The sequence below is a fragment of the Dermacentor andersoni genome, chromosome 2 (genome assembly GCF_023375885.2).
Source record: "Dermacentor andersoni chromosome 2, qqDerAnde1_hic_scaffold, whole genome shotgun sequence".
In the NCBI taxonomy this organism is placed as follows: domain Eukaryota; kingdom Metazoa; phylum Arthropoda; class Arachnida; order Ixodida; family Ixodidae; genus Dermacentor; species Dermacentor andersoni.
Genome location: NC_092815.1, coordinates 105642823 through 105652624, shown reverse-complemented (window position 1 = coordinate 105652624; position 9802 = coordinate 105642823). Strand labels below are relative to the sequence as shown.

General features: G+C 46.4%; 1 protein-coding gene across 2 annotated transcripts in view; it reads right to left on the bottom strand.

Moving 5' to 3' along the window:
* LOC126541490 (motile sperm domain-containing protein 2-like) overlaps positions 1-9802 on the bottom strand; it is a 45555-nt gene continuing 35753 nt past the window's right edge. Inside the window, exons 3-8 of one of the 2 annotated variants that reach the window (XM_050188253.3) lie at positions 8916-9002; positions 7321-7475; positions 6698-6758; positions 4965-5003; positions 2641-2765; positions 1-1490 (exon numbers count right to left, since the gene is read on the bottom strand). In XM_050188253.3, the coding sequence (XP_050044210.1) occupies positions 1404-1490; positions 2641-2765; positions 4965-5003; positions 6698-6758; positions 7321-7475; positions 8916-9002 (554 nt within the window). In that variant the 3' untranslated portion in view covers positions 1-1403. Of the gene's footprint in view, positions 1491-2640; positions 2766-4964; positions 5004-5047; positions 6759-7320; positions 7476-8915; positions 9003-9802 lie in introns of those variants that run through there. The other variant, XM_055076681.2, reaches the window with a different exon arrangement.

The window sequence follows — 9802 nt, the reverse complement described above, 5'->3', positions numbered from 1 at the left end:
CAAGTTTCCACAAAATATAGTTTTTTTTTTATTGTACAACTGCATGCAGAGGAGCAAATAAAAAGAAATGATGCGTCACGTGTACATGTGTACCAACATCTGCCTATTTACAGTGCTGAGCCGCATACTCTGTAAAGATCGCTTTCGGTGGCAATTCCACTTCCGCACGACACCGCATCCAGCAGCATGATGCGCCGCGCTGCACAGAACTGTTTTGTTGCTTGTCGTCGCCACGTTATTGCCGCTCACGCTTGTCAAGAAAGTACTCGACAACGATTCGACGTGAAGATAACGTTCCAAAAGAACTCTGACCGCCTGGCAAATATTTCCTCAAACAGAAGAAGTAAAGCACAACAACATTTAAAAAGCGCGGAAAGACTTTAAGACAGAGAGATACGTACACACGAGACCTCTCTGGATGGATGGATGGAAGGTAGGAGCGTCCCCTTTGAAACGGGTTGATGGCAGCTGCCACCATGCTCAGATGCAGTACATGTAGGAGAACTAAGTACGGCCACTGGTAACAGCTATAAATTAAGATTGGAATGGCAGACAGAGAAAGAGAAAGAAAAAGCAGGAAATGTCTATTATTAGTGTCGTCCAAGCGACAGAGAAGTAGATTTCCTTTTAAAACTGAAAGAAAGTGCCCTCGGGGCCCAATACTGTACACGTATGGATGGATGTATATACTGAACCACACAGTCGTTTATATTATGTTTGATAGTTATTTGTATGTCGTCCAATAAGGAAACTGCATAACCGGCTATTAAATTATGACATGAGTTCAGTTTTATGGTCGACAGACTACGTTATGTCATATTCTCATCTCTGGTCACTGCTGTCTTTATAGCTCAAGCGCCATACATCCAAAAAAGTAGCGCACACGGAATGCACACCATCGTACGTTCATCATTACCGACTAGCTCAAATGCATATATATATAAAAAAAAGATATCTTCCTAGCTTCCAACATATTCAAGGTGGATGGATCGGGATGTATGAAAGTACAAATGCAAAACAGGTGTAGCGATTGTCGGCGTTGTTCCGGACCACGGAAATGGCTTCGTCTTCCTGTTAGGTCGGTACGGTGCACTTAGTCGTGACCTGGGTTGCCAATCTGGGCATTGCGAAATTCCGCCGTATTGTCGAACTCGGCATCTTGTCAGTTCTAGCAGATTGGCTCGCGGGGCTACTGGAGCCCCTCTCGTTGGTTCAAGACGCCGTCATTGTAGAAGTGGACAATGTATGGCGGAATTCGAAAGTATCCAGAACAGCACGCCTGGCATCGCCGTCGCAGAGACCTGCCGAGAAGGGGCTGCTCTCTCGAACTTTGATGCGGACGTATCACAGTCTCCTCTCCGCGGGCGGTCAACGTTGACATTCGATGAGCTCTTTTGAAATGTTCATGGTATGGCCACCTTGGGATGCGTGCATCGCGGGCACCTGTCGCCGAGGGGGTTGCCCTTCTGGTACTGGTACACGTAGGTATCCTGCGCAGGGCAGAGAGAGAGAGGACTTACATGACCGTCCATTACAACAGAGAAAACACTTCATTAGCATAATCAATCTGACGTGATTTCAACATTTCTACTATCCTTTTCGGGGAACGGGCGACATGCTAGAATCACTACCCAGAGATACATAGTCTCGAAATATTAAACTTCAGTTCATTCGTCCCAAATTTCGGCTTCTATAAACGCTTGAATACTAAGGAGGCTGTTTCTGCAAGAATGAGATTAGTGCGCTGGTGCACTTTGTAGAGGGGTAAGGTGCCGGCTGTGGTAGAGTGACGGTCGCGTCACTATTGCTGACAAAGGTGGCTGTGAAAATGTCTGAAACATAGGGGAGGGGGGGAACCCTGTAGCGTCCTTGGAAATTTCATTTGAAGCATTACACCTAACGACAGCGCAAATCGTACTAAGTTTAATCGCAGAATAGCTACATGAACTCGCAAGGTTGGTGACACTTAGGCGAGATATACAATGCGCGCGCGCGCGCGCGTGTGTGTGCGTGTGTGTGTGTGTGTGTGTGTGTGTGTGTGTGTGTGCGCCATCGTTTTCGTTGTACTGCGAAGGAGACGGTTCATGAATTATATTACCACCGGCACGATTCTTGTCGAAAGGCAGGGCAAGTACGTTTTCCCAAATCTCCTTCTGTTAGCTTTTTTTAAACACCCTAAGCTATACGCATACTAATCATGGTGATGATGATGATCTTTGGTATCCCCTTCGGAACACGAGGAGTTGACAAATGGGCACCTAGCCTGCTTGAGCTAACCAGGTAATCTATAGGTGTTTATCAGTCTAGCATTCTGCCTATATCTCTTTAATTTTTTCTCTCTTCCTTAAAACTTCTATACCTACGTTACATATGCTTGTAACGCATCGGGTCCTATCAATCTCTTCCCTACTTCTTTTTTTCCACCAATACTCTAAACATCTCTTCCAATTATCTAGACTGTCGACCGGTTAATGCTCCCATCCGCTTTGGATCCCAGCGATTCTGGAAAGTGGACGTTAGCTACTGATCTCGCTGACTGAATACCCTTGCATTCCATGTGGATGTTCCAATACGCCTGGCGCCATAGCGCCCCCTTCTGTTAAGCAAACAAGCAACTTGGCGGTGTCGTCGATGCCGTACCTCTCCTCCCATGTACTTGGGCAGGTTCCTCCTGTCGATGTACTGCAGGAGGCTGTCCTTGCTGGTGAATATCACGCGCTGCACACCGTCGGACGGGAGCATGGTCTTCACTATCTTCCACACAGCTGCAACCACGGAAAAGGTGGCGTTAGTCTCGCGCATAAGAGGGAAAGAAAATCACAGTATCTGCCCTACAGGCGAATCATTGATTGCGATAGCAAATTATTAGACAGCTATGCGAAATAAGGTTACAGTCGTTTGATCAGCTGCATAAACTGCCGTAAACATTCGCTTATTAACTAAATTAACGAGCATGTTGTCACGCGCGCACAGGCAAACACGAACACATCTCGCTCGCTGTCAGAACGCTGGCGTGATGAAGAGCGGCAGCAGCGGCGAGCGAACTAACCATCGTGATGCCTCTCGCTTCCACGCGAACAAGGAGCGTGAGAACACAGCGCAGACGAAGCCATGAGCTATATGTCAGGCCAGCTAGCCTTCGATCCCAGCGCAAGTTGCCTGCAAGGGGCACGGCCTCGCTCAGCCACCGCAGCTGAATAGATGAGGAGATGTGCACTAACCTGACCTCTCCTTCCCTCCTCCAAGTGCGCTCACAGATCCCCACTCTTCTCGAACGCGAGAAGACACCGCCGCATCGAGCCATCATACTTTTCACCCTCGCAAGCTTTCGCTCGCACCTACAGCAACGGTGCGCGGCCGCGATGTTATCTCGATTGGACTTTATACAGAACATCACGGCGACGCCGGCGATGATGGCGGAAATTCGCCTGGAGTGTTCATATAATTGCTATCGCAGTAAAAGGAGCGAAGGAATAAAAAATTGCATTAAGTCGAGCACAACCTGCCGTACCCTATGTTGCCCTATGTGGAATCCGAGCACGACATGTACAGGATCAGTCACTTGAAGGGGAAACACCTCGTTATAGTATTGAAGAGCTTATACCAGCTGATGTTCAGTATAAAATCCAGAAAACTATTCTTTCGTTTATGGAGATCATCATTAGGCGTCGTATAAAGCACACTCCTTCCGTGAAGTGGAATATATGCTGAAATTATTGCGACTTGATTACTAATGCGGCGTTTCCCCTAAAAGTGAACGACCCTGTACTTCTCCGACGCATTAACATCCGCTCCCATCGCAATTTCAGTACACCGAATAACAAAAGACGGGAAAGAACCTCGAACATGGCAAATCAGTTCTGCGGAAGTCCGCAAGGTGGAGGAAGTCTCATGAAAGGAGAAAGCTGTCATCCATTCGAATGTAGGGCAAAGCTGCATTCGTATGGATCACAGCTTCCCTTTCATGAAAAGTACCTTGCACGACGCACACAATTTTAAAAGCACACTATACTCTGTACATATATACTATAACAATAAAATATCGAAGTTGTCCAAAGTATTTTAACTGCGCGCCTGCCTGGCGGTTCATTGCAAATTCGAGCAGTACCAGAGCCGTCACCAACCGGAACGTCGAAGAAAAGCCGGATGGTAAAAGTAGATTACGTTCTCGAGTTTAACGTTTCCAATCAACACAATGCTATCGACAGACTCCGCATACAGTGGCATTGGCTCCGGATTAATTTCGACCACCCGGGGCTCCATAACGTGCTCTTAAATCTGAGTAAACGAGTTTTTTTTTTTTTTTTGTATTTAGCCACCCCGCCTGGATGTCCCAGCTGCAGCCGGCAATCGAGCCTGCGACCTCGTGCTCAGCAGCTGGACGCCGTATATCCACATACCCACCAAGACAGGTAACGAAAAACCGGAACAGTAAAAGCCGCCTGTAGCACCGGTGACGGGGCCGTGAAGGAGAGTTACGAGAGAGAAAAAAACTGGCATTCGTGTCAACCCCCCCCCCCCCCCTTCCCACTCTAGACCGTGCACTAATAATACCAATTGCTCCGCAGCTGCCTTTGTCCTTTTCAGTTCGAATGCGACCGTGGTTTCACCAAGGCCGTTATCCACGCGCTCGACTTGACAACGGGCTCTTTGTAAGAACAGGACGAACGTGCCTGCTTCACGTCGCCAGATAGCTGGGGTATATAAATTCAGAAAGCTTGTCCGGAAAAGGAACGGGCATCCTTGAGGTTGCCCAGAAGGGGTGATCTTTTTTTTTTTCCCCTTCTTGTGAAAATGAAAAATATCCTACCCAGTGTGTGCCGAGAAGAATAAGCACACGCCGGAACCGTAATTAATGAAACATAAGAGCTGTCTAAGCGGTTTAGTTATCTTTTTTCCTACACGCATAAATGTGGACAATGGGCGCGCTAATATGGGAAAAGTCTAGTCAGGAGCACACTTACCGTTAAGAATCCACGGCATATTGTGGACAATGATGTATCCTGAAAGAGACAAGAAAACAATAAGAAAAAGATGATAAGGGGTAAGGAAAACGTGCGCGAACTTCCGCACGGATCCTCATAAGTAGTCGAGTTATAGACACACTTTTTTCCGTGTACTGTGGCAGAGACAACATCAGCTGTTACAACCCCTTCAGTCACGGCGTTCACATTTGCGGACGCGACCTATTTTTGCCATTTCTGTGCAGTGGTAGCAAGGAATAGAGCACAAAAATTAAGTTGAGAGTATAGTGGAACATTCCGCTAACCTAAATTACTTCCATTTTACTTTTGAGTGATATGTAGCGTTACAGAGTATACCGCTTTGGTGAAGGCACTACCGTGTCTTACGTGACGTTTGATGCGGGGCATGTCGGTAGCAGCCTCGAAGTATTCTTTTTCTTTTTTTGAAATGCTTGCCGCCAATAAATAACTTGTGCATGTAATTCGAGCTGGTGATTCTTCTCATTTTATGAAGAATAGTAGCATGAGTGACTTTACAATATTCACGTATTTAGTTACTCTGTAATTGTGATGACTCATCATTAAATGCACAAGGAATTATTCTACCACCTTGACTTGCTTTCAGTGGAGTCTCAATCACATTGGCATAAAATTGTGTATGTTTCACACATATATGGACAGTCGATCATAATTTGTGACTGAAGGGGATAAACTCCTACAAACCGCTCTTCTTTAAAATGTATTTTGCGCAACAGTTGCAGGACAACAAAGAGCTGAATCAGTAAACGCGTGAACATTTCAACGCTCAATGACTATACATGTGCCGTGACCCGACGCTTGCAACGTCCTTCTGTATAGCGCTGCAGTTAGTCATTTTATCCGCGTACTTGTCGCAGTCGCGATCTCGGCGCGAACGCGCTTTTACATCGCCAGGCTTTCTTTTAATGTTGCTATCTTTGGACAAGCGACAAACCGCGTATCTTCAAAGTTTCGTGAGCTAAATTAATCTCATCGTGGTCCGACCTACATGGCAAGCGAGACAGCGTCACCAGTTTCTCAGCAAAGCGTAACGTACTGTAGCTGTAAGCGCACCAAGGTAACGAATTTGCGTCACCACCGTAATCAACTTACCTCCTGCCTACCTTAACCTCTCTTTTTTGTTGCTCTATCGTGCCGTTATTTTCGGTTCCTCTTTTCTCTAATGTTCTTTTTTTCTTTCTTATTTCTTTTACTGCACGAATGTACTATCGCGCGTCCGATCTCCGAAGGACCGGTTATATCACATGTTATCTGTCTCAGTATTTCGGTTTCCTCCTTTCTTTCTTTCTTCTCTTTTAACACATTAACTTTTATCGTCTTTCCTCGACTGGGTCGTTCCGACGCTTTAGTATACCGGAAACAGCGGGCTATATATACGTCATGGCCCGCAGTATACATACATATATACGATTGTTTCTCATCAAGATTGCAGATTACTCCGCTCCCTAGTGCACCGCGGCGTAATATAGTCGCATGGCGCCCTTCGACGCCGTGCTTTATCTGCAATCTGTCGTCTTTCCAGTTCGATAGCCCGCGCCGCGGGACGCGGCAGTGACGTGGAGTCAGGGCCGAGGCAGTGTGTATACATACATAGAACCGCGCGCCCCGCACCGAGGTCGTCTTATCCCGTCTATAGGATCTCTTCTCAGACACGAGGGGAGGCCTAAGAGGGAGGGCTTCAAGGCAGCACTTACCTAGTGCCCACGGGTACAGTTCCTTGAAGATCATGACGACGAATTTGACGAGTTCCATGTCCTGCGACAGAACGTTCGATTTTAGTTCAGTTCTCCGGCTTCAGACGGCGTTTCGGCCTCTGCTGTCCTTTTTTTTTTTTTTTTTTTGTGGGTTGAATATTGCATTGAACAATCACGGAGCTTAAAAGTTAAAGACAGTACATCGTGTCTCGCACGTGCCGTTATACACTGCTGTTTATGCGCTGGCTGGTTACTTCGGTATTCGTTGTGGAGGTCGCTGTGCACAGCATAGCGGAGCGTTTATTCCTTTCATAACAACAATACGCGTACAAACTGACTAGAGAGAAAGAGAAAGGCAAAGGAAAGACAGGGAGGTTAACCAGATTATCTCCGGTTGGCTACCCTGTACTGGGGGAGGAAAAGGGGGATGAGATAGGTGAGAAAGAGAAAAGGATAAAAAAAATTAAAAAGGGAACTATACACACACAAACACGTACACCTGTCTATCTTATCTCTAACCTTTTGGCACAGCGGACCGTTTATAGCAGGTCGGAAATACGCAAGCGCTATAGTGTATATAGTGTGTTAAAAAGGGGGTGGCAAAAAAATGGGCCCGGACGTACCACGTTGCTGACGCCGGCGTCGGTGCAATCGAACACGACGGTCACTCTGAGCGCGTCCTTCTCGAACATGATCTTGTCCATGAAGAAGGCGAAATACTTGCGCATCTCCTCCACCATCGAGGAATCCTTGCGGTGCAGTTTCACGCGCAGGGTCACTGCATGCACCAAAGGAAACATGCGGCCAAGGAGTTAGACTGCAGTAGTATACGGAGTAAGTGCGAACGCGATTCGAAAGTTTGAATCTCTTAGCATAACGCGTAGACCACACTTGTCTATATAGGCGTATTCAGAAGCACTTGAGTGCGGGTGACGAAATCTTGAGATGGTATATACATATGAACAATCATAATGCGCTGGAAACGTTCCGTGTAAGACGGATCTTCAAGTAAGACAACGTACAAGAACACCGGTCTTCGTGATAATTTTGTCGCTGTCGTCGACATGTTGCAGCAACATGTAAAAGGAAAAACACAGACTGTCTCTATAATGCGAGTTTTTTGACATCATCACAAGATGACGTCATTACCGTTGTTAACGTCTGCGCCTCCGATATCCCGTAATACATTTAAACTATATAGTACACCTATATATACGCTATACTAAAGCAATAGCGACCTAGAAGTTGCACACGCTATCGGCGCAGCGTTTGTTGCAAGGGAGTAGTTAGTCCTTGTTATACCTACCGCTATGATCTGCGATAATTCACATTCTCTCGCACGGAGTGCGCGTTGGAGATACATGATGGAATCACGTTGGGCGAGGTTGAATTGCTTGATTCAAAGAAGAGTTAACATTAAGCAAAATTAACTTCCTTGAGAAAAACGAGAAAACCGTAGACGCAGAGAAAAATAGATATCTTGAAGGTATTGCGATTTGAGATTTGGAAAGATCTTTGTCTGGAAACGGCATGCAAGTGTCAGGGCTATTCGCCGAGCGTTTTAGTCTTTATTATAAAGCACATCTTGCTTATGGTAGGAACACGACGTTTGCAGGATGCTTTGCGCGTTTTCAGCGCCTGTTTGATCTTAGAACTAATGATGAAGTTGATGTAGTGTCCAAATTTTTCGTTTCTGCTTCTTTTTCCTTCTGTGAACTATAGTTTTCTCTATCGCTTATAAAGATGTTCAGTACAGACAATTAGACGGACCATTTTAGCGTAATGGGTGATCTGTGCTGCGGAGCACGTTTCGAGTCAGGGTCGAGGAAGTTATGTCCATTGTGACCACGCGACGGTGCGACATTGTATACCAATCAGCAGTTAAATGCTGTTAAAGTTAAAAGCTGTATAGGGCGCTCAACAGAAGTTTGACGCCTTCTTCTTAGCAATGTGGACCAAGTGTACAGCAGGCATGCAGTACAAGTGCACAGCCCAACACGCTGCATGGTCGAAGTACAATGGCGCACACATGTCTTCGAGAAGCTAGTGGTGGTCAAGCGAGCCTGTTCGACTTCTTATACTATTTATAGCCATATAGCTCTTACCATATAAGGCTGTCTTAAGAGCAACAATGATAAAGGAGACGAGCGCACTTCCAGAACCTCTGATAAGTTATATAGAGGCTTGCGCACGCACTAACAGTGACGTCAGAACTTACAGACGTGGCTTCCGAACTTGTCCGTGTTGTATGGAACGAGCGTCCCGTGGTGGAAGAACTCGATTGGGAAACCCTCCTCCGTTGCATCTGAAATTGAACAGCGAAGAGAAGAACGCGTTAGCTTCCTTTCATATTCTACTGCACGGAAAAAAGAAACATGGAGCACGAACAGCGTAATTATTCGCTAGCACGCGACAAGTTTCAATCACCGCAGTGTATTAGCGTTTTCTCTTTTTCATTTTTTGACAGCGCCGAAAGCGTGCTCACTAAATCGCAGTGGCCGCGTCGGCGACAGTACGTAGCTTGCACTGATGCCGTCTCAGACAGCCATGTTACAGCGACCCGCCGCTAGTTAAGACGGCAAGGATGCCTTTATAGCACCAGTTTATTTCTTTGCTTGCCGTCCTGTGGTTTCGCCTGAGTCGTTCGGTAGGTCGCTGGTCGGGTTCTTGCTTCCCCCCCCCCCCCAAAAAGAAAAACTATTAAAAAGAAACGCATCTGGCGGCGGGGTTCGTACCTCGGACCCCCAGCTCAGCAGCCCGACGCCCTAATAATTGGGCGACAAACGTCTTTCTATATTTTTATTTTGTTTACATGCCATTTATTGCATCATGTATAATATACTATATGCGAGAAGCGTGCAAGCGCTATAGCCAACACACCAGATATCCATGGCCTAAAGGCGCCTATAAATCACGATGTGCATACCATGCACCACAGAAAAACAAGAAGTTTTGCACTTAGAAGAGTGACGACGACGTGAAAACACGAGAAACGTGAAATGCGAAAACACTCGTGTACTTAGATTTAGGTGCACGTTAAAGAGCGCCAGGTGGTCCAAATCTCCGGAGTACCCCATCAAGGCGTGCCTCTCAATCAGATCGGGG